Raw genomic sequence first — 24,846 nt, forward strand, 5'->3', positions numbered from 1 at the left:
TCTGCCCAACTGTGCAGGGAGCCAAAAGAGTTCAGGTACAGGAGACAAAGCAGTGAGAGCTGGTGTTTGATGGGACAAAAATTCCTGAATTCCACAAACCTGCTGGGCCTGACAGGACTTGCAGCAACACAATCACAGCACTTCAAAAGCTGAAACAATTACCTGGGAATCAGGGAATTACTCAATCCTACCAGGTTTAACCTGAGCTGTGAACAGTGGAGCTCTGCCTCTCCCTCCTGCCCCAGGAGAGGCATCCTGAGCTCCATCCCCTCTGAGGGCCTGGGACTGACCTGGGTTATGGGACAGGCACAGGGCTTGGAGCAACCTGGGCTCTGGAATTCCATGGAACAGGCTGGAATAAGATGATCTGTAAAGTCCCTTCCCACCCAAACCATTCCATGATTCTGTGAAATCCTAAATCTCAATTTTTCCCTACCCAAGACCTAAAAATGGGGATGAAATAAAACCAAAGATAACAGCAAAGCTTTCAATTCTTCCACCCTTTTATCCCTATGGAAAGACAGACACCATGAAGTGCATGGGGACATGGGGGAAATTATCATTCCAGCTTTTGGGATTTAAATGGTCATAATTGACTTTGAGGTGGAGACTATTGCTCTGCATTTCATCCAAGGGCTATCACACTTAAGTTTTCAACTAAAATGGTATTTTCTGACAAAGATATCAAAGCAGGTTTTCAACCAGAATGGTATTTTCTGACACCCCAAAAAAATCAAGAGCAATGTTTTAAGCTAAAAAAAAAGCTTCTAGACTGAACTGGGGAACACAGGGGGATGAGCTGGCAAAGTCCATGTGCCAAAAGCCACGAGTGACCTGGCAAGGGATAAAAACCAGAGAAAAGCAGAAGCTGTGCAGCCCCCCCAGTGCCACATTTATCTCCCAACACTGAAAATACAGCTGAGGTACCCACCAACGTGGATAGGGGCTGGGAAGAGCCCGTGCTCGTGCTCCCCTGGGGTGTATTCCAGCTTCTCCTTCTTCAGCTGGATCAGGCGGCTCTTGGGGCTGTGGAGGACAAGGACAGGACCAAAATGTCACCATGGGGATCATGTGTCACTTGCAAAAATGCATTTTCTGCTTTAGGTAAGGCACAAATGGCTGGAGCATCAGGCAAGGGAGGAATAACAGAAATAACCAAAGAAATGCTCTCCTGTCAAACACTGATCCCAGCCCTCCCACAATTTGGGGTTTTTCTCCTAAGGCAACACCCAATGGGACACCACTGACTTTAAATGTGATCTAAAAGTAATAACTAAAGGTACACACATAAAAGAGGAGCAGCAGATTTGTATCTGGTGGTTTTGCTGAGGAACTGGACCCGTTACACATGCACAGCCCTGCTCTCCTAAGAGCAAACATTCATCTGCTGCCCTTTAGGAGGTTGTTCATCAGGAAAGGCAGAAAAAAGAACAAAAATCAGAGTTAAAAAAGCAATGAGACATCCCTTTGAAGGGAGAAAAATAAGAGAATGGAATTAGAATGGTTGTAGGGGTCAGGCAGGTGCCAGCTCTGTAATCTGGTGTTTGTAAACATCTCCTCCTGGCCAGCAACAAACCTTGGAAAATAGAATCTGATGTGGTTATATTTAGAACTGCACTCCTGCAACATTCAAAGGAGACTTCTAAATGTTAAACAGACCAAAGATTAAATGAAATTGAAGCCTACTGAAGTTTTTTAAGAGATTTATTTTAAGAACTGGACAAGTAAAAGAAAGATGGCTCAATAAAAAATGTGATATCGTTGTTTAAGCAGAGAAGGCAAAATGTAAGCTGAAAACACATTTTGTGATACAGATATCAACAACTGGAAACACTTAGGAAGAAATTCTTCCCTGTGAGGGTGGGGAGGCCCAGAGCAGCTGTGGCAGCTCATCCCAAACCCAGTGTCAGAGCAGGGAAGAGCTCAGCATGTGGAGCAACAGGCAGAGGGAAGACAAACCAACCCTCTGTAAGTGATTTGTGACTTCCCCTGAAGAGAGAGGAGGAGCAGCTCCAATCTCTGCTCTGTGTGACAGTGACAGCACCCCAGGGAATGGCCAGGGATGGATCAGGATGGATTTAGGGAAAGGTTCATCCCCCAGAGGGTGCTGGCACTGCCCAGGGAACGGGCACAGCCCCAGGAGGGTTTGGACACAGCTCAGGCAGCAGGGTGGGTCTGTTGGGGCTGTGCACTCCATGATCTTTGTGGGTCCTTTCCAACTTAGGAACACTCAAATTCCAAATATTTACATTGAAGAAAAGGAGAAGACTCTCTCAGCTCCTCCTCTGTGACAACAGATAAAACTGTGAGGTTTGAACTGAGTACAGCAGTGCCAGAACATCCAAGTGGCAAAGTTTGAGCACATCTCTTTAAAAAGAGATAAAATTCAAGTGGCCTCACTTTGCTCACACTGAGATCTTTGTTTCTTCCTTAGTCTTGACCCTTTCATGGTTTCTTCTCTTACTACAGACAGAGATTACAGCAGGAGCAGCTGATAAACTGCACTGGCAGCTTCCCAGTGGTCTCTGAAACATTTTCAAGTGGTCTGTGACATTGTGAGAAGGTGCCAAATTTTCTCTCTTTTCAATATGTCAGATGACATTGGAACAGAAGCACAAATTCCTGACTTGAACTGCTTTGTTCACATGGCTTTAGAAAATGTGTAACTACGAAGGGAAGGGAAGGGAAGGGAAGGGAAGGGAAGGGAAGGGAAGGGAAGGGAAGGGAAGGGAAGGGAAGGGAAGGGAAGGGAAGGGAAGGGAAGGGAAGGGAAGGGAAGGGAAGGGAAGGGAAGGGAAGGGAAGGGAAGGGAAGGGAAGGGAAGGGAAGGGAAGGGAAGGGAAGGGAAGGGAAGGGAAGGGAAGGGAAGGGAAGGGAAGGGAAGGGAAGGGAAGGGAAGGGAAGGGAAGGCAAGGGAAGTTTTGGGAAGTTTTGGGAAGTTTTGGGAAGTTTTGGGAAGGGAAGGGAAGGGAAGGGAAGGGAAGGGAAGGGAAGGGAAGGGAAGGGAAGGGAAGGGAAGGGAAGGGAAGGGAAGGGAAGGGAAGGGAAGGGAAGGGAAGGGAAGGGAAGGGACAGAGGGAGGTGTTCACATTCTAGTGGACACCAGGCTGCAAACCAAGCAGTGGGAAAAATAAAGAAATGCTGGATTTTTCTACCCTAAACATCTCAGAGAAAACAGAGATGAACTTCAGTGAGCTGTGAAATGAAGTGGGTGCATAGGTGAAATTCTTTCACACAGAAGATGAGCACTTGTCACCCCTCAGCCAATGACAACAGGAACCTGCTGACCCCTTCTCTGCACACTGTGCTCAAATCCTGCTCAGCACCTGCACACATCCAGCCCTCCCAGCACCTGCACTGCCAGGACCACTCACACTCCTGAATAAATCTCTTATCTTCTTCAAAACTGATAACCAGAAACACTTCCAGACTGCTTGAGGCTCTTTTCTGACTGGGGTTACATTTTACATCCTCACTGGGTCAGGTTCTCACAATTACCATCACATCATTCTCCACAGGCTTCAATTAAACTGATTGTTTTAATTCACCTACTCATGAGTGGCAGCTCTTTATGGCTCTAGGTGAAAAAAAAGAGTTTTCCCTGGATGATCAGAGAGCAGTTTTGCTCTGTTTCACTTACTCTGTGGTTTTGTAGACATCAGAGTAGAGCCCAGCCTTCTGGTATTTCTTCTTTGGGGGTCGAGGGGCTTTCTTCTCACGCTGGGTCAGAGGAGGCAAAGGCTGCTCAGGGGTTTCAGCTTCAGGTGCTTTCCCAAGGGCCTCATGGGGACTGGGAGGTTCAGCTGCTGTCTCAGAGAAACTGGAAGAAAAAGCAGAGATTAAAAATTCACCTTCCCATTAAGATCATCTCACAGTATTTCTTTATTCCTCTCTCGAATCTGGACAGCAGAAAAAGTTCATGTTTCTGAATTTCTGGGCGACTCAGCTGCTTAAAAAAAATGCAGCTCAACAATCATGATCAACTGGGGGTTAAGTATAATCATAAGAAAAGTATGATTCTTTTTGTGACATTATTATTACAAAAAGAATGTTGTTTGTGCTGCTAATGTTTATCCTTGGAGCCTCAGCTGAGTAACTCAGAAGGCAGCTCCTGCTCTCTGCTCTGCACTCTGGTAACCCTTTCCTGAGCCTTCAGGAGAGCCACAGTGCAACTCCTGAACCAGCACCCTCACAGCTCCCATTTCTGGAGAGGAGAGCTTGTTGATGGATTTGGGGATGAGCGTGAGATGATAAGAGATTTTTGGGGTGTGCCTTTAGCACAGGGGCACCCCTTAACTCCTCCTTGCTGCTGTAGCTTTAATCTTTATCAGCTGTACATCACTTGACCTCATTTCACATCCTGTGCTGCCTGGAAGTGTTTGTGACCCACATTGAGCAGATTCCATGGCACACACAACTCCTCAGGGCTCCTTGCTCCACAGAGGATAAAGGAACAATCTGTGGCACCTCAGCAGCTACCAACTCCCTAAATACATCCTTCACCAACACAAATACAGAACCAACCCTTTCAGATCACCTGAAATTCTCATTTCTGGGGTTTTTAGTACCTGAACACACTCAGGGCTCACTTGCTGGTTGTGGCAGCAGCTCTCACAGACCTTCCCAGGCATTTTCCTGGGGAAGCTGTGAGAAAGCTCAGAGAAAGAATTACAACAATTCTGATCATCACTTGCTACACCTGTTGCCAGATACATGTAGAATGTGTTATGGAGATTTGTTTGCCAAAGAGATTCCTTTACCAAAGAGAAGTTTCTGGATTAGACACTAGCAATAGTGTTTGGGTTACTTGGCAAATTAAATCAAAGCTGTATCAGAAGAAATTAGAAGTTTCTATAAAATATACTATAATATAGTATAGAAGAATAAAACAATATTCAGCCTGCTGCATCATAGTGTCAATGCTAATTATTACCTGGCTGGGGGCCTGCTGCCACAAATAGTAACTCTGAACAGACCACAGTTGGTTCCTTCTAGACTGAACTCCTTCATTATTGTATTTGCATTTCCCCCAGATGTTGGAAGGAAGGAATGATGAATCTGATTCCAAGTTTTCAGAAGGCTCATTTATTATTTTAGGATATTATATTATATTATATTATATTATATTATATTATATTATATTATATTATATTATATTATATTATATTATATTATATTATATTATATTATATTATATTATATTATACAGAAAGGATATTTATATATTTATCTTTCTGTAAAGATAATAGTGAAAGATAATAATGGAAAAAGATAATAATGAAAACTTGTGGCTCTTTCCAGAGTCCTGACACAGCTTGGCACTGATTGGCCTTTGAGTCAAAACAATTCACATGAAACCAATGAAACAATCACCTGTTGGATAAACAATCTCCAAACACATTCCAGAGGAGCAAAAGACAGGAGAAGCAAATCAGATAATTATTGTTTTCCTTTATCTCTGAGGCTTCTCAGTTTCCCAGGAGAAAAATCCTGGGCGAAGGGATTTTTCCAGAAAACGTGACCGCTACACTTCACAAAATGAAACAGAAGATCCCCTCAATGACTGAAACATTCTAAACCCAACCGAGGCACAAAACTGCAAGGGAATCACCTCTTATTGCTCTCCTGCTCGTCCTCAGGCAGAGACTTGTGCCTCTTCCTGGCCTGCTCCTCGGGCAGCCACCGCTTCCTCTTCCAGCCCTTGCGGTGCTCGGGGTCCAGGCTGACGCTCTGCACCACGGCCTCGATGACGTCCGTGATGGTGTCCGGCCCCAGGTGCAGGGGGCTGCTGCTGGGCTGTCTGTCCTGCAGCTCCTGGCTGACCATCCTGGCGGCCTGCAGGGCCTGCATGGACACCACGGCCTGCATCGGGTACTTGCGCGGCCGCCCCGGCCGCCGCTTCACGAAGTTGTTCCCCGTCCTCGACTGCCTCTGCAGCTTTTTGGCTTTCAGGATTTTGTTGACGTGGTCCAGATTTTTTTTTGTGGCCAGGATTTTGTTGTAATTGCACATTTTCCTCGCTTGCCTCTGCATGGCCTCCACCACGCTCCTCTTGAGGTGCCGCGGCGAGTAGGAGCCGGGCAGGCGCTCCTGCAGCAGCGAGATGCCCTCGGCGCCGGGCATGCTGGCGCTGCCCAGCCCGTCCTGCTTGCCCAGGGCTCGCTCCCGGGAGTGGCTGCGGGCAGGGCTGGCCGAGGGCGGGCTGCCCATGACCCCCTCCAGGCCCTTGTCCAGCGGGGGGGGCCCGTCCTGCTGCGCCATGCGCTGCAGCAGCGCGTCCACCGAGTCCTCGGCCGCCGGGGCCAGGCGGGCAGCCCGGGCTGGCACTGCCACCCCTGAAACACACACACAGGCCTGCAGCTGGTCACTCAGGGCTTTATTGTTGTGGTTTTCATGTGGCTGTAAAGCTGCAATTCTCTGACGTATAACTCTAGTAATATAGTAATTCTAATATAATAATATGATATATAATATATATCATATATGATACATAATATATATAATACATAATATATATTAGCCTAAATAATAGGAATTTGTTTTTGTGGTTTTCATGTGGTTGTAAATCTGCAATTCTCTGATGTATAACTCTAGTAATATAGTAATTCTAATATAATAATATGATATATAATATATATATCATATATAATATATATTATATGATATATTATATATTATATATACTAACCTAAATGATAATAATAGCAATAATAATATAATCTATTATATATATACAATAAAATCTAGAATAATATCTAGAATCTATATAATAATATAAAAATCTATTATATATAATATATATAATATCTAGTATACATTATATATACTTAAATATATATCTATAATATATAATCTATATAATATATGTATGATTAACAATATATAATAATAAGACACCACATAATATAATATAATAACAAATAATATATAAAATAATATATATCTAAAATATATTGAATATATATCTAATAGAATAATACATATAATATATAATATATAATATATAGAATATAATATATAATGCATACTATATACTATATAATAATATGTAGTGTATAATGCATAATATATAATATATAGTATATAATGTATAACATATACAGTATACAACAGATAATATATGTACTCTATACTATGTAGTATAATAATAATAATAATAACAATAATAATAACAATAATAATAATAATAATAATAATCTTAGTGTATAACTCTAAACTCCATATGCACTGCTAGCTACGTTTTTCCCATGTTGGGCAGACAGAACAATCTCTCTCCAGGCCTGGCAACCAAGGACACCTCACTGCCTCAAGCCTTGAGAAATGTAAACAAAAGTGAGTTGTGGGGAGCAAATTTGGGGTAAATTATTTCATTATCTGGAGCTGTAATTGGAAGATTAACCTCCAATATGAAAATGGACCAAATTTTTACAAGTCTGAAAACCTATGACCCATTATCCATTTTTAGCAGGATTCATTTGCCCAAAATGTACCTGAAAGCCCTTCAACAAATACACCAACTTTTTAGTCTCCTAATTCTGTCTGGCCTCTGTTTTTAGGTAGCCCAAGAAGGGATTGGAGTGGGGATGGGACCAAAAACATGGAGCTAAAACACAACAGCTGCATCCCCTGACAGCATTTGTGTCCTGGGGCTGCCCAGAACAATTCCCTGAAGAGATTCTGGAATATGGACAGGGACCCAGTGACACAAGTCAGTCACATTTTCTATCACCCCTTCTAACATACAATTATTTTCTCTTTATTCCCACACAATCCCTCATTTCTAACAGCAAAAAGCAATGAGGGTTCACATTGTCCTCAAGTTTCTTTCTGTTCAATATTAAAAATACAAAACCCTCTGTGCACATAAAAACTCAATCCTGATAAAAATGGAGCAACATCTAATATATTTTTAAACTCATGTTTCTTTTTTTTTTATAGGTTGGAAGTACTGAAACAAATATTTTCACTGCACTTGCAGGTTTTTAAAGTGGGTATATTCAGATGAAATAATAAAGATAATTTACCCTTTGTTTTCTCCTGGCCTTTAGATGGAGCTGGGGCTCCTCACCTGCTCAGGGAGCCTCAGGCAGCTCCACATCCCCTGGAAATGCTGCTGGAACTGCTCCAAAGGGTTGGGACAGCTGCAGCTCCTCCCTGACAAACCCCCTGGAACCCTCACACATTCCACATGCAGGGAAAACACAAAAATGACTGATCTGCTCAGCTGCACCTGCACCTCGGGGGCTTTGAAGTGGATAAATTTGTGATTGATGCGATTGCAATGCTCCTGCACAAAGCTCTGCTCACTTTAACACCTCCCGTTCCCAGTCACAGCAACTGCAGCTGCCCCTTGCAAGGGGTGAGGGCAAAAAAGGGATTGAGACAGAGGAAAAAAAGAAGATTTCATTCCCACTGCAAAGGATTTCTGCAGCACAGGCTGGATGGAGCATCTGCTGCAAACATCTGTTCAAAGCAGGGAGGAAATGGCACTTTTGGCACATCCTTCCTAGATGGAAACCATAACTTTGTCCTAAGTACCAATCTCAGGGACTTATTACATATTTGCAGTCAGTTTGGGAGTCTGAGAAATGTCTGAATTCTGGTAATGAGTGTGCTTCTGCAAATGAGCGTCTCACGAAATGGGTCAACCTGCTGGATTTTCTTCTGTCCACTCCCAGGGGAGCTCACATCCCATTTTTACAGAATCACAGAATATTTTGGGTTGGAAGGGACCTCAAAGACCAGCTTGTTCCACCCAGGATTCTCACATGTGAGGTCCCAGGTGCTCACATCCCATTTTTACAGAATCACAGAATATTTTGGGTTGGAAGGAACCTTAAACTCCATCTTGTTCCACCCAGGATTCTCACATGTGAGCACCTAGGAGAGCTCAGTCCATTTTTACAGAATCACAGAATGGTTTGGGTTGGAAGGGACCTCCAACACCATCTTGTTCCACCCCCTGCCAAAACCTCAGGATCACTATGAGCTGAAGTTCTCCAGCCATGATGTCCCAAAACAACAGAGGAAAAACTCAATATCTCCATGAGTTGAAGTTCTCCAGCCATGATGTCCCAAAACATCAGAGGAAAACCTCAATATCTCCATGAGCTGAAGTTCTCCAGCCATGATGTCCCAAAACTCAGGATCACCATGAGCTGAAGCTCTCACAGCCATGATGTCCCAAGATATCAGAGGAAAACCTCAATATCTCCATGAGCTGAAGCTCTCCTGCCATGATATCCCAAAATATCAGAGGAAAACCTCAATATCTCCATGAGCTGAAGCTCTCACAGCCATGATGTCCCAAAATATCAGTGGGAAACCTCAATATCTCCATAAGCTGAAGTTCTCCAGCCATGATATCCCAAAATATCAGTGGGAAACCTCAATATCTCCACGAGCTGAAGTTCTCCAGCCATGGTGTCCCAAAACTCAGGATCACCATGAGCTGAAGCTCTCACAGCCATGATGTCCCAAAACATCAGAGGAAAACCTCAATATCTCCATGAGCTGAAGTTCTCCAGCCATGATGTCCCAAAACATCAGAGGAAAACCTCAATATCTCCATGAGCTGAAGTTCTCCAGCCATGATGTCCCAAAACAACAGAGGAAAAACTCAATATCTCCATGAGCTGAAGTTCTGCAGCCATGATGTCCCAAGATATCAGTGGGAAACCTCAATATCTCCATGAGCTGAAGCTCTCCTGCCATGATATCCCAGAATATCAGAGGAAAACCTCAATATCTCCATGAGCTGAAGTTCTCCAGCCATGGTGTGTCTCAGCACAGCTCTGAGCACCCAGGTACCCCAAAGCCCAGGTCCCTGAGCAGCACTTGCCTGGAGAAGAAGTGCTCTCTGACGTGGATCTCTTCCTGGAGGGGCTGCAGTTTGTGCTCTCCGACTGCCTCTGCGAGGGCTTCTCCTGGCTGGGCAAAGTGCCTGCAAGGCAGAGCAGGGAAAGGCACAAAAAAAAAAAAACATCATTTGAGGGTAAAGGTTTAAATTCAGGTTACTCTGAACACCTGTGAGCTCCCAGAATGCAGGGGAAGGAGGGAAAGGAAACACCAAGCAGGGATTGCCACAGGAAAGTGCAGAGGTAAACAAGGCGTGAGTAAAGACATGGAATATTAACAACCAGAATGAGCTTGTGAGTGAGAAAAGGAAAGGAAAGAAAGGGAAAGAAAGGCAAAAAAAGGAAAAGGGGAAAGGGGAAAAGGGGAAAGGGGAAAAGGGGAAAGGGGAAAAGGGGAAAAAAAAGGGGAAAAGGGGAAAAGGGGAAAAAAAAGGGGAAAAGGGGAAAAGGGGAAAAGGGGAAAAGGGGAAAAGGGGAAAAGGGGAAAAGGGGAAAAGGGGAAAAGGGGAAAAAGGGGAAAAGGGGAAAAGGGGAAAAGGGGAAAGGAAAGGAAAGGAAAGGAAAGGAAAGGAAAGGAAAGGAAAGGAAAGGAAAGGAAAGGAAAGGAAAGGAAAGGAAAGGAAAGGAAAGGAAAGGAAAGGAAAGGAAAGGAAAGGAAAGAGAAATCCCCCACATATTCCTACTCTCAGTTGAATCCAAACTCCTTGATTTTCAGAAGAGTTTGGAGAAGACCTCTGCAGATTACCAAGACCAACCACCCTGCTCTAAACAGGGTCAGCTTGCTCAGGGCCACCACATTCTGTTGTGTTTTCCACATCTCCAGTGACACAGATTCCCTGATCTGCAATTCCCCCACCCTCACTGTGACCACAAACAGAATTCCCTGAACTCCAGTGGGCTCCTCATACTGGGCACCAGCAGAACCAGTTTCACTCCTTTTTCTTCATTCCCTCCCAAAAGGAACATGGACACGCTGGGAAGAGCTCCCTTTGTGCATCCTCTGCTCCAGGCTTGACAACCCCAGCTCTCCCAGATCCTCTGGATGAGCAACCCCAGTTCTCCCAAACTCTCTGGATGAGCAATCCCAGTTCTCCCAAAATCTCTGGATGAACAATCCCAGCTCTCCCAGCCCCTCTGGATGAGCAATCCCAGCTCTCCCAAAATCTCTGGATGAGCAATCCCAGCTCTCCCAAACTCTCTGGGTGACTGATCCAGCTCTCAGCCACTGTCCCACCATTCAGGCACCGGGAAGGAGGTGGAACCCTGAGTGGCTTTGTGCTGCTGATTGTGCTTTTTCACCCTGGAAAAGCATTTCCTTCCCCTCCTTGGGCAGAACTGCTCGCCAGGAACTGCACAAAGGTGAAAAGCCAAAAAGAAAATCCCTAAAATTTTAAAATTCTTTCAATTTCTCCCTTGCTGCGTTGCTTTTCCTTTTCAAGACCCTGTCACAATAAAACCCACAAACATTCCTGCTCCAGTCCATCATGGCAAATCTGTTACAGCCCTGGGGCCTAAACCTGTGAGGATGATGATGATGATCTACACACAGAGCAGCACTGGATTTCAGTGCAGAACACATTTCACTGTGCTCCCAGGGCTTGTTGGTACTTGCTAAATCATCGGGTGATGTCACCAGGCAGCACAATTACCATTCCTTGAGTAAAAACCAATTTTAGAAAGATCCAGGAATCCCACAACTGCTGCAGGGTGAAGGGACAGGGCTGGGAATGGCAGCTCTGCTAAGAACACGAGTAAAGATCTATTTGTTTCCCTTTTTCTTACAGTAAACTGCTTTATTTTCCTAAAATTTCAACTTTCAGAGAATCCCAATTACTCCCTGAAAGCAAAGGCTGTGGGAGTCATGAAAATGTCATAGAAAAACCTGGTTTTGCAGTGATGAAAATGCTGAGATATTAAAAACTCTGATCAGTATAAAACCCCAGATAAGCAAAAACGCACGTGGTAGTGCAAGAGGAGAATGTGCTTATACTGAAAATATATAGAAGATAAAATCCAGGATGCAAAAAAACAGATTTTTGCTGTTTTCCTTCAAAATATGGTATAGTAATGAATATTATATATTCATTATTTTGGTATTAAAAATAGTAGATAATATTTAATAATATATAGTATATAATGCATAATATATAATATATAGTATATAATGTATAATGTATAACATATACAGTATACAATAGATAATATATGTACTCTACACTATGTATAATAATACCAAAAAAATAATGATAATGATAATGATATTGATAATGATAATGATAATGATAATAATAATACCACCAAAATAGTGAATATATAATATTCATTACTATACTATATTTTGGTATATTAATTATCTTAATAATGAATATTATATATTCATTATCCCACTGATGCCTCAGGGTTTAGTTTTTGTATTTTTCAGGTTCTGTGCTGTTTTATTGTGTGGGTCTGGGTTTCGTATCAGTGGATGGTGAGCTCTCCTCACAGAGCAGGGAGACAAAATAATTCCTGCTCTAGCTGGGACCAAGGACAAATAATCCAGATTTCAGGTCCAAGCGCACCTGAACCAGGCATCATTTGTGCTTCTTGGCCTTCATGTCCTTTTCATGGCAATTATTACTACTCTTATTATTATTACATATAATTTTATTTCAATTATTAAACAGGTCTTATCTCAACCCATGAGTTTTGCTTTATTCTGACCCGCTGCCCACCCACCCCTCTGGGCTCAGGGAGCTGCTGTAGCAGGTCTGTGATTCCAGGGTGACTTTTCCTCCTGAGGAACTCCAAGATGCATTGAATTAAAAAAATCTACATTAACCAAGTACCCTGGGAGCTGGGATTGAAATTAAACAGCGGGAGCTGAGTGGGGAATGGACTGTAATTCATAACAAGGAAAAAAACCAAGGGGAAGGATTTGGGGGTGGCAGGGATGGCATTGCTGGCAAGGGGTGGCACATCCTGGGGGATGTCACCGCAGTGTCCTGGGGGCTGTCACCATCGGTGGTCCAGTCCCCTCTGCCCGTTCAGTCCCCCGGCCTGTTCGGGTCCCCTCGGTCCGTTCGGGACCCCCCTGTCCCATTCAGGTCCCCCCATCCCGTTCAGGTCCCCCCGGCCCGTTCAGGTCCCCCCTGTCCCGTTCAGGTCCCCCCTGTCCCATTCAGGTCCCCCCATCCCGTTCAGGTCCCCCCCATCCCGTTCAGGTCCCCCCATCCCGTTCAGGTCCCCCCTGTCCCGTTCAGGTCCCCTGTCCCGTTCAGGTCCCCCCTGTCCCGTTCGGGTCCCCCTGTCCCATCCAGGTCCCCCCGGTCCCGTTCGGGTCCCCCCGCCCCACCGGGCTCGGCGGGACGCGGCAGAGGAGCGGCGCCGCCGCCAGGGGGCGCTGCTGCCCGCCGGTCCCGCGGCCCGGGGCGGGAACGGGAACGGCGGAAACCCCTCAGGAACGGGACTGGGACCGGCACAGGGACCGGCACAGGGACCCATCGGGACAGGGACCGGGACTGGGACAGGGACCCATCGGGACAGGGACCGGGACTGGGATAGGGACCAGGACCTCTCGGGATGGGGACCGGCACAGGGACCGAGACCCCTCGGAACAGGGACAGACACAGGGACAGACACAGGGACCCTGGGGAAAGGGACCGGCACAGGGACCCCTCGGTCAGGGATTGACACACGGTCTGGGACTGCCCGGGTCAGCCCAGGAGCCCACGGTGACACCGGTTATCCCGGGGATGGCACCTGCACCTCACCCAGACCGGGACAGCCAGAGCAGGAGCAGCCTCACACCCGGCCCGGGGCTTGCAGAGGGAACAGAAGCAGAACCGACTGCGGCTGATCCCCTCTCCTCCCTGCCTGCCTCCTGCACTCGGGCTGATCCCTTTTCCACCTGCAATTGGCATTTCTCTTTCCTGGGGCTTTGTACCAGACGTGGTTTAAGTTTTCCAAGTGGTGTGGGGCTCCTTGGGAATGAGCTGGACACTGAGCCTAATGCCAACCTCACTAAAGTGACATCCCAGCCTGAGGAATCGCTCCAACTTCCAGGGCAGGGAGCAGGCAGAACCTGCACAAAAAGCGTCTCTGCTCTCCCCCTCCTTGGGTTATTCCTCGCACAAATCCAGCTGATATCATTCACCCCAAAGGAAAACCCTCCTCAATTCCCAGAGCTGCACAATTCACTCCTCAGAGCCACATTTAACCCTCTGAGTGACCCAGCACCTGGAACTTCTCTTTCCATCACTGCAGGAGAAGCAATCTCATGGTTCTGCTGCCTTCTCCACACGCCACTCACCACCTCAAGTAATTTCAGTACCAGCACAAAGAAATATGAATTTGTGCTTAAAATAAAACAGGGAAACACAAACCCCCCAAATCAAGAGAAAATCCCAGTCCACACGCAGGTGTGCAGAGCAGAGGAGGTGGCAGCAGGCATCAGAATCCCATGGGAAGGAGCAAGATGAGAGCCAGGAATGTGAGGAGGGATTTTTCAGTTCTTGCTCTGTGAAATATTAGTGCACAAGTGGCTTTGGACAATGATTTAAACTCCAAGGGAGAATGCAGGCAAGAAGGGAAGGGAGAAGCAGCTCAGGCTTCCTTCACACCCTGGAAGCAGGAGGAGCACAAGCTGCACTTGCCCTTTGCAGGTTATTTTATTTTCCTCAATATTATGCAAATGACAAGCTCCTGTTCCTGCTCCTCCTGTTCCAGTTTTGCTCGAGGCTGTCAGATGCATTTCCCAACTATGAATAAATCCAAAATTTCTAGGTTTGGTCTCAGGCATCCCCAGCTGTTCTGAGGTGTTGCAAGAGGCCTCAAGGCAAGGATTGAAAGCTCTGTTGTAGCAGAGATTGTCAAATCACCAAAATGGAGTTACAAAAGGAATAGGAAACAATTTCTTAAATGGAAACATTACTCACAACAGTAGCAGCAACAGGTGGTCTGAACCAAACCAAGCAGACTTCAAACACGGCTTTGAAAGTATCAAAAATTGTGAGAATTTCCCTCATTTCTCCAGAAAATTAAAATTGTATGGAAAAGGCAAAGACCTTTGCATGAGAAAGCGAAGCCTTAGCGTGGAAGGAAGCAAGAGGAGTTTGTTGGGAGGGGGACAGAGTGCTGTGGGTGGCTCTGGGGGAGATCCCACGTCAGCCTGTGCTGACACTGCAGGAACAGAGCTCTTGGTGAGGGCAGGGGCAGGGCTGGACCCCAGAATGATCCTGCAGAGCCAGAGTCTCACCTGACCATTGCTCCAGCTGTGTTTGGTACAAGAGAACCCAGCAAAATTCACAGAACAGAGCTCTTGGTGAGGGCAGGGGCAGGGCTGGACCCCAGAATGATCCTGCAGAGCCCAAACCTCACCTGACCATTGCTCCAGCTGTGCTTGGTACAAGAGAACCCAGCAAAGCTCATGGAACAGAGCTCTTGGTGAGGGCTGAACCCCAGAACGATCCCTGCAGAGCCCAAACCTCACCCGCCACTGCTCCAGCTGTGCTTGGTACAACAAAACTCAGCAAAACTCATGGAAAGCCTCATCTCCCTTACCTGCCAGGGGCTGCAGGGCCTTCTCCAGGGAGGAAGGCACGGGCTCCTTGCGGAGGGGCCGGCTCAGCGCCGTGTCCTGCCCGCCGAACAGCCCGGGGCTCTCCGGTAACTTTTTCCGTCCGTTGGTGCTGGCAGAGTTGCTGACTCTGCAGCTGCCTATTGCACTTGTGAAAAGGTTTGTGTGTTCATCGCTGCTGGCTGCCTCTGAGCTGGGAGTGAATCCCCCCAGGGACAGGGCTGGGGAATTTTCAGAGCAGTCAATCTGCAGAGGTGTCTGCAATCCCAGCGCCAAGGAGTTGGGCTCCGAAGGTTCTCTCCTGACCCACTGCTCGTCTCTGCTTAGCAAACCCTTGGAAGGTGAGAGGTGAGGACAAGCCATGTGGCACCTGTGTTTCTCCTTGTGTTTGTACCTGTCTCCAACAGCCTCCTTGCCAAACCTGTAGCGCTTCAAGGACTCCAGAACCGTTCTGGAGGAGCTGTTGGCCGTGATGGTGTCCATGGAGACCTGGGGCTGCTCGGAGGAGCGGTGCTCCCGGTGCTTGTGGCGGTGCCTGTGCTTGTGCTCCAGCATCCAGCCGTAGGCCATCTCGGGGGGGACGCTGGGGTACGTGCTCATGGACAGCAGAGGAGTCCTGCTCGTGGTGAGGAAAGCTTCCTGGCGCAAGAGTTTATGCTTCTTCTTGTGGTATTTGGTGGGGTTGAGGAGCAGGTGGCCTGTATGCATGTAGGAAGGTGGGGGTAGGGGGGTGGTGAAAGAAGGAGAGGGCGGAGGAGGGTAAAGGGTTGGAGGGTACCTTCCATAATAACCTAATCCTATGGGAGCAGCTGCCAGGGGAGAGGGGGAGTAAGGCATGCCATAGGAGGGGTAGAACCCGGTGCTGGACAGGGGGAAGCTCAGGCTATGCATGAAAGGCATTTCTGCCATAGCTTCCCGCATTTTTGGAGGCCTGCCTCTCTTTTTCTTTAAGTCAGGTTTTCTAATGTAGTGCAAAGGATCTAAAGGAAAAGTAGGGTGGGTGTAGAAACTATTGAAATTTATCCTAAAAATGGTAGGCAGCAAATCTCGGGGTATAAAATGGTGACTTCTGTGGGTTATCCTAATTTCACTTAATCGACTTATCAACTCCTCCAACTCAGCGAGGAAATCGGGGTCCTGCCTCCCTCGGAGCTGAGGGTACTTCTTTTTCCTTTTCCTCTTCTGCCTCTTCATCTTGTCGTAGCTGAGGTAATCGTGGCCGCGGCGCTTGCACTTGTGCTTGTGCTTCTCCTTCAGGTTGCCGAGCACGGCGGAGGTCTCGCTCGGCATGAGGGACACGTGGTCGAACGAGTGCCTCTTCTTCTTCTGCCCGCAGAACTTCTCGGCGCGGTCCGAGGTGCTGTTGTTGTCCGTGCCGATGCCGCTGTCGCTGGGGATGGTCTCGTCGCTGTGCGACTCGCTGACGGGCGACGGCGTGGCCTCCTTGAGCGCCGTCAGCTCGCTCAGGTGCGACGGCGAGTTGGGCAGCAGCGTGGGCGGCGACAACCTCCTCCTGCCCTTGGCCGCTTTCTTCATGGCGAGCGTCTGCACCACGCTGCCCTGCCTGGGGTGCAGGTGCAGGTAGGGCACCGAGCTGGGCTCGATGAAGCCGGCGTCGCTGCCGACGGGGCTCTGCCCGCCGCTCACGGCCGAGGATTGCGAGCACACCGGGGACGGCAGGATCTCCGAGGGGTTGGCCGCCGAGGGCAACAGGTGGGGCAGGACCTGTCCTAGGGACGTGCCGGGAGCTTGCTGGGCAGATTTCTCCAGAACTGTCAGACTGGCGGCGCTGCTGGCTAAAAGGCCGTTCAGGACGGCTTTAGGTTTCCTGCCTCTCCTTTTTCCTATGTAAATCGTTCCTTTCTTGCTGACGTTGATTTGCTGGCCTAGTTTTGAACCGAAGGTGGCAGCAAGAGTTGACACGGTGTTGTGGAGCTTGGATTGCATCTTCCCTTTGGTATTTGGTTCCACTGTACTGGACAGAATCTGATTCAGGAGTTTCTTGCGCTTCAGAGTTTTCATTTTATTTATTTTTCGAATAATTGTTTTCATTAACTGGCCATTATTTCTCTTGGCAACTTTTCTGTCTGAGTCTACTTCCAAATCACTCATGCTACAAATACTGGGGCTTTGGACTTCCTCTGGCCCTCGGAGCTGGTCCTTCCTCTCAAAGAACTCGCTGGGTCGGTGCTGTTCACTTTCAGGCCCCATCTTGCTCGAGTTCTCTGTTCCAACAAAAGGTGCCACAGACAGAATAGGTGGTTTCATTTTTATTGACGACCGGATCTGCCTTTTAGGTCTCCCCCTCTTTTTAGGAAAAGGTTGTCCTGATAAGCTTTGTTTTAGGGAGGGAATTTCAACTTCAGGCTGCAAAATTGGAGGTTCTTGCTCTTCTTTTGACTGCACTGAGAAGACTTTTGATGCTGGGATCTTAAGAGTTCTTTTGGGGGGACCTTCGAGCTCTGGCATTTCCTTGGATTTAGGTCTTCCTCTCTTGGGTTTGTAAATGTCAGGTAAGAAATCATCCGACATACACAAGCTGGAGGGTTGTTTGTGAGAGCTGTAGAACTTTGGAGTTTGTTTGTCAGTCTCAGCCAGCAGCGCCAGGGACTGCCCATTAGCTTCATTCAGCTTTGGCAACTGATGTTTGACAAATTCATGCTCCACAAACGAGGATGATCCGATGTTTTTCAGGAATTTGGCCTGCTCCAAATTACTGCTCGATAGTGCACTGTATGAAATGTTTTTAAAAAGCTCTGACCTTTCTAGCTCCAGACCCTTCGGAGGCCGGCACGCGCTCCTCGACACCACTTTAGTCCATCGTGGCTTCCTCCCTTTTCTTTTCTTTAAAGGCTTTGATTGCTGAGTGCTGCTCAGGTTTTTTGCTCCTTGGCAGGATTTCTCAGATGCAGCTATTGCACCGATCTTGAGGAACTGCTTGCTCCCAAACAAGCTGGTAAAACTAACAACTGAAGGGGTGACAGTAGCGTGGATGCTTGTCTCAGCTGCCAAAATGGGCTTCTTCCCCGTGGGAGGACTTGTTCTCGAAGTTTCCACGTAAGACGCTTTCGAATCACTTAAATCCTTCTCAGCACCTTTAAAATCAGTGCTGAGGGTGTGGCTCAATGTCCTGTTCAGGCTCAGCAGGGAGCTGTCCGAGGAGAAGGGCGCTTTGCCCACGGGATCTGAAATGCCTTCCAGGAGCTCTGCCGTGGAACTTAAGTGCAATGAGTTGGACGCCAGCTGGGAGGAGGCTGTGGAGAGGCTCCTGTTGAGGGTGGGCACAGACACGGTGGGGGAAGGAGATGGGAGATTCCCCTCTCCCACCGCGCTGAACGGGGACTTGGCTGTCGACACCTCCGAGGCACCTCCTGTCCTGAAGTCTGGTGAAGTGCAATAAACTGGAGGCTGCTTCTCGTGCTTTGACGTTTCGTAAATCCCTTTCTCACTGGATGAGTAGGCATCCTGTGGAACACACATTCCTTCGCTGAACATCTCCTTGCCCACGTCAGCAATTTCTTTCCGAATTGAAAACTTGTCCAAGATGCTTTCTTTGCTCTGTCTCATAATGTGCTTCTCAAAGGTTTTGCTGGTTGTGTTTTCCTTCAGTAAATCCGCAGGCTCGTGGCTTTCAAGGCTGCTGAGGTTTGAATTGCAAGGAAGCTTAAAGGGCTCTGAGGAGGGCACGAGGGAATCTGCTTTCAGACTTCCAGAGTCCTTGGTAGCCAAACCAGCTGGGCTGCCAATCCCTGCTGGCTTCTTCCCACACTCCTTGCTCACCAACCCCACAGCACTGCTCATTCCTGGCACCTTCCTCCCAGGCTCCTTGCTAACCAGCCCCATGGGGCTGCCAATCCCTGGTGTCTTCCTCCCAGAGTCTTTGTTAACCAGAGCTGTGCTGCTCCCAGTGCCTGGCACCTTCCTTCCAGAATCCTTGCTAAGCAGACCTGTAGGATTATTTATTCCCAACAACTTCTTCCCAGCATCCTTGCTCACCAATCCTGCTGGAGTGCTGATCCCTACTGGCTTCTTGAGAGGCTCCTTGCTGGGCAGGGCAGTTGGAGGGCTGATCCCTGCAAGTTTCCTCCCCACATCTTTGCTGATCAACCCAACTGCAGAGCTGCTGGTCACTGGCTGCTTCTTTCCTGCATCCTTGTGGACTAACCCCGTTGGAGTGCTGATGCCTGGAGGCCTCTTCCCAGAGTCTTTGCTAACCAATCCAATTAAGGGGCTGATTGCTTGGGGCTTCTTCCCAGAGTCTTTGTTCACCAATATGGCTGCGCTGCCAATCCCCAATGGCTTCTTCCCTGAGTCCTTGTTCACCAAGCCAACAGCAATCCCAGAGCCTGGCAGCTTCTTCACCAAATCTTTGTTGACCAACCCGCTCGCACTTACAGCTCCTGGCAGCTTCTTCCCAGAGTCTTTCACCAAACCAGATGTAGCTCCATTTCCACTCCCAGGCTTCTTCTGCTTGGTTTTGGAAGACTTGGAAGGAGGACAAGTTGCAATAAGTTGAGCCAATTTTTCTGTGACAGTTGTTGCTCCGTTAATTTCTGTTCTATCCTTTAAATCAGAGTTATGGCTACTGATAAGGGTTGGAGGAGATGATTTGATATAATCTGTCATTTCAGAATGCAATGGGGAAACTTTCTTAGATAAAGGGGTTGTTTCTACTTCGATACCTTCTTCCACGTGTAACTCAACTGGTGCAACTTCTCCAGCTTTCTTGTAAGACTTGGAAGGGTCCTAAAAGTTAATAAACAAAAAAAGTCTTTAGGAACAGGGTACAAAGTATCACTTTGAGCAACACAGTATTTTTTTATGTTTTGGTGATTAACACTTGCTCTGGTATCAAGGTTACTGTATAAACAGAGGCTGAATGATCCCATGAATTTCAAACAAAACAATAGTAATATCAGTAATTTAAATAATGGCATAATAAAATAAACACATTCAGCAAATAATAGTGATAATTCATATTTTAAACCAAAATGTTTTAATGGTGGACACGCTGAGGCTTTGCTGATGTTAACAAAACCCAAACTCCCTCCCAGTCCGGAAATAAAAACCATTTAATCTGTCCCCCGATTATTAAAAATATCCTCCAAAAATACTGTTGATGTTTATTAATAAAAACTCACTACCAACAAAGTGCTGGGCTATTTATAGTGTGAGAGCACTTGAAGAGCTCACATGGTGCTGAGCAGCAGCTGAGCAGTGCCCTGGAAGGGAAGGGCTGGCACTGTCCCCCAGCCCCTGCACCAACAGCTGCTCCTCCCTGCCCAACACTGACAATCAAAAAAATAAACAAAATAAAATAAGTCAAATTATTCTGTTTGCAAATAGAGGAGAAGGGGGTGATAATGCACACAAATGGAATAACTGAAACTCACACCTAGCCAAACTTGAAATTTATTCTGTAAAGGTTAAAATCAAAACTGCAACACATCATAAATCTTACTGAGAGCATCTCAATAAATTCATCTTTTATTTTGGAAGGACATTCTTTACACACAGTGCCCAACACATCTCTGCAGTGCAGGGGCTGGGAATGGAAGGGAATAATGCTAATTATATGACAATTCTGCCCATGGTTCTGATGTCCCCAGCATCAGAAGGACATGGGAATGTTGGAGCAGGTCCAGAGGAAGCCATGAGGTTGATGAAGGGACTGGAGCACTGGGATGGCTTCAAACTGACAGAGGGTAAATTTAGGTTGGATAAATGGGAGAAATTCCTCCCTGTGAGGGTGGGCAGGCCCTGGCACAGGTGCCCAGAGCAGCTGTGGATGCCCCTGGATCCCGGGCAATGCCCAAGGCCAGGCTGGACAGGGCTGGGAGCAGCCTGGGACAGTGCAAGGTGTCCCTGCCATGGCAGGGGTGTGGAATAAGCTGGGCTTTAAGATCCTCCCAGCCCAAAGTCACTGTGATGCTGTGATTTCATTCCCAATTTGAAACCTCCTGAGACCTCCCAGAACAAACACAAAATATGGAGAGAAAGACACCAATGCCACAGCTCTTCATCCCTCTGCCATAAAAACTCATAAGGCAAAGGCACTTCCAGCACCTGACCCCAGAGCTGTTCCTATGGATGCTGAAGGAAGAAACAGCCTGGATTCCTCTGAACAGCAAATTTTGGTGCTGATCCTGAAGGATTTGTTCACTCAGCTGCACTTAAGCAGGAATTTGCAGCCTGGATCCAGCTGGACACTGCTGAGAGGAGAAGCAGCTGTGTGGGGAATGGGGGAGCCTCTGCACCCCAAATCCAGGGCACAGGGGGGTTCTCTGTGCCCACCTGCAGGCCTGGCACGCACAGGGAAACCCCTGAGTCAGCATGGCACCGCCCTGAGCCTGCAATCCAACGCTCCTGGAATTCCCTGGGGCAGGCTCTGAGTGCCAGAGAGTCACTAATGACTGTTAAAGCCTTCAGAGAGCTTCCTCCTCCTCCTCCTCCAGCCTGCAATTCTGGCAAGAACTTTGGAAGAAAAATCTCCTTTGTTCAGCAGACTTCAAAACATCCACCTAAACACTGACTTGGGAATTCAGCTCCTCATGGCTGTGTTTACATTCCACATTATTTATTCTTTTTCCTGCTCCTCCTGGGTGCTGTGCCACCCCTGGGCCAGGTTCTGCGGTGCCCTCACTGGGTATCCAACACTTCTTGGCAGGCTCTGCTTTTCCCTGCTCACCTCCTTTTCCAAACAAAGGGCTTGCAAGTTTGAAAAGACACTTCAATAATAAATATATAACTAACAAAACCCTTCCAAACAGCAGCTTTGATCTGAGCAAGATGCCAGGATTTTGAAAACAAGACTTTAGCATCAAACACGGATCCTTTGAAAGCTGAACGAGTGTGCCCTGGAAAGTTTTCTCATCTAAGGGTGAGTGAGCTTTCCAAGCACACTGAGAATTATTTCAAAGAACACGAAGCATCTAGTGAGATGTCAGACAAGAAGTCGAAAAAAGTCTGTCATTTTTAAACCCAAAATTCTTATTGGGGAATTTTTTTTTCCCCTATAAATCTACTTAATAATCAGCATGATTAACAGAATCATTTTGGAGGGAAATTTTGAAGAGCAAAATTTCATCCAGTAACTTTTAATAGAAATATTTTGAGATGTTTCCTTTGGAGAAGGTTGCATAAAAAAACGAAATAAAAAATAAAATATACTCATATATGCCAGGCACACACCACCTCAGCACAAAGAGAGGAATTTTCCTGCCCTGGGCAGGCTCTGCCAGGACTGATCCATGCAGGGAGCCCTGAGGACAGGACACAGGCTGCAGAAATGGAAATGCTTCAGCCTTGGGAAGCTCTGGAGCAGGAACAGCCTGCACAGAAAATCCCTGCAAAGGAAGGGCTCCAACTTGCAGGGATTCCCTGGATTCCCCTGGCACTACCACACAGGTATTTTCTAACCTTAATTACCAAAAAAATTTATGTTTATGGGGGAAAAAAAAGAGCAGGCTGTAACCAAACCCTTCAAAAATTCAGCATCTATGCAATTATATTTGTAATCCTTGCCATTTTTTCCTGTTTTCCCTATCTGCTCTGATTACATCACGGAGATCAGAAAAACAAATCCTCAAGGCAGGGCTACTTGCTGCTGTTTGGAAAAGCCCTGGCACATCTCTCCAGCCACTGCTTTCCATGCAGTTATCACCAGGCTGGTTTTTAATTCATTTGGAAAAGTTTATTTTACTTTTCAGCCCCTGCCTGAGCAGTGACAGGTGAGACACAGCAAAACAAGTGCTGGTAACAGGTAGGAAAAAATAGAAATTCAAGCACAGCACATCCAGAGCCCCATCTCAAGAGAGACAAGACATCCAGACCTCTCCACTTTGCTACAGAAAAGAGACTAAAAATCTCCCCAGCACTTTTCAGAAATGAACACGGGAATCATCTTTCACTGCTGTTGAAACAACAAACTGGCACACTGTCAAAGGGCATTTTTTCCTCCTAATGGCCCACAAAATAAAACCATTTCTAACTCCAGCCACCTCAGTATCAGAGGTTAGACAGAAAAGCAGCAGAACACAGTGCTGCAGAGATGAGGAAGGTTTTAAACCCAAGTTTAAATGTACCATGACTTGCAAATGACCCCAAATGAAAAAAAAACTCACTTGCTTTGAAGGACAGTGCTCGTTCTTCTCCTCTGTCATCTTCCCACTCTTGGGAGCCCTCCTTGGCTGCTTGATGCTGGTTTTTATGGCAGGCCTGCAGACATAATTCTCCAGGTTCTTGGGAGGCTTTTTTGTCCTCTTGGCTTGCAGGCCAATCTTCAGTTTGAGGTTTCCCTCGGAGAAGTTGGTTTCCTTCACGGAGAACTGCTGCTGCGCATCGCCCAGAGCGTCGCTCTTGCCGCTCTCTGCGCTGCCCTCCCTGCTCTTCTTCCTCCCCTCCTCCTCCTCCTGGCTGCAGCCCTCGAGCTCCGCTTCCCCCGTGCCCACCAAGGTGCCAATGTTTGCCACAGAGGGGCTTTTGCCAGCAAACCCTTCAGAATCAGCACCCAAGCCTAACATAGCAGTATTGCGAGGGTCCATCACACAATATTTGCCTTCTGGTGATTTTTGGTTTTTTTTTTTTTTTTTAGGGAAGATTTACAGAGATCTGTTCCTCAGGAGAGCTGGTCCACTATGGGCAGTCAGCATCTTTCACTCTGTGGGAGGAAAAGACAGAAAGCATTAACTTGGATTTCCTAGCAGAAATTAATGTGAAATAAAAACAATAGAGAAATATAAAACCAATACATTATTACTATTATTATTATTATTACTACTACTACTATTATTACTATTATTATTATTGATAATAATATAAAACCAATATATAATAACATATAAAACCAATATATATAATATATAAACCAAATATATATAATATATAAAACCAATATATAAATAATATATAAAACTAATAAATAAATAAAATATAAAACCAATATATAAATAATATATATAAAACCAACATATAATATATAAAACCAATATATAAATAATATATATAAAGTCAATGTATAATAACATATAAAACCAATATATATAATATATATAAACCAAATATATATAATATATAAAACCAATATATAAATAATATATATAAAACCAATATATAATATATAAAACCAATATATAAATAATATATATATAAAGTCAATGTATAATAATATATAAAACCAATATATAAATAATATATAAAACTAATATATAAATAAAATATAAAACCAATATATAAATATATCTAAAACCAATATATAATACATAAAACCAATATATAAATAATATATATAAAACCAATATATAAATAATATATATAAAACCAATATATAATAATATATAAACCAAATATATATATATACCCAAAATTATATATTGGTTTTATAATATATAAACCAAATATATAAATAAAATATAAAACCAATATATAAATAAT

The 24,846-nt window shown here is 46.0% G+C and overlaps 1 protein-coding gene across 2 annotated transcripts in view; it reads right to left on the reverse strand.

Moving 5' to 3' along the window:
* Nucleotides 1–24,846, reverse strand: part of ASH1L (ASH1 like histone lysine methyltransferase) — a 64,611-nt gene that overhangs the window by 29,166 nt on the left and 10,599 nt on the right. For both annotated transcript variants that reach the window (XM_058042725.1, XM_058042724.1), the window contains exons 2-7: nucleotides 23,538–24,073; nucleotides 15,399–20,160; nucleotides 9,842–9,943; nucleotides 5,612–6,335; nucleotides 3,641–3,820; nucleotides 932–1,026 (exon numbers count right to left, since the gene is read on the reverse strand). In XM_058042725.1, the coding sequence (XP_057898708.1) occupies nucleotides 932–1,026; nucleotides 3,641–3,820; nucleotides 5,612–6,335; nucleotides 9,842–9,943; nucleotides 15,399–20,160; nucleotides 23,538–23,957 (6,283 nt within the window). In that variant the 5' untranslated portion in view covers nucleotides 23,958–24,073. The remainder of the gene's footprint in view (nucleotides 1–931; nucleotides 1,027–3,640; nucleotides 3,821–5,611; nucleotides 6,336–9,841; nucleotides 9,944–15,398; nucleotides 20,161–23,537; nucleotides 24,074–24,846) is intronic.

The sequence above is a fragment of the Melospiza georgiana genome, chromosome 33 (genome assembly GCF_028018845.1).
Source record: "Melospiza georgiana isolate bMelGeo1 chromosome 33, bMelGeo1.pri, whole genome shotgun sequence".
Lineage (NCBI taxonomy): Eukaryota > Metazoa > Chordata > Aves > Passeriformes > Passerellidae > Melospiza > Melospiza georgiana.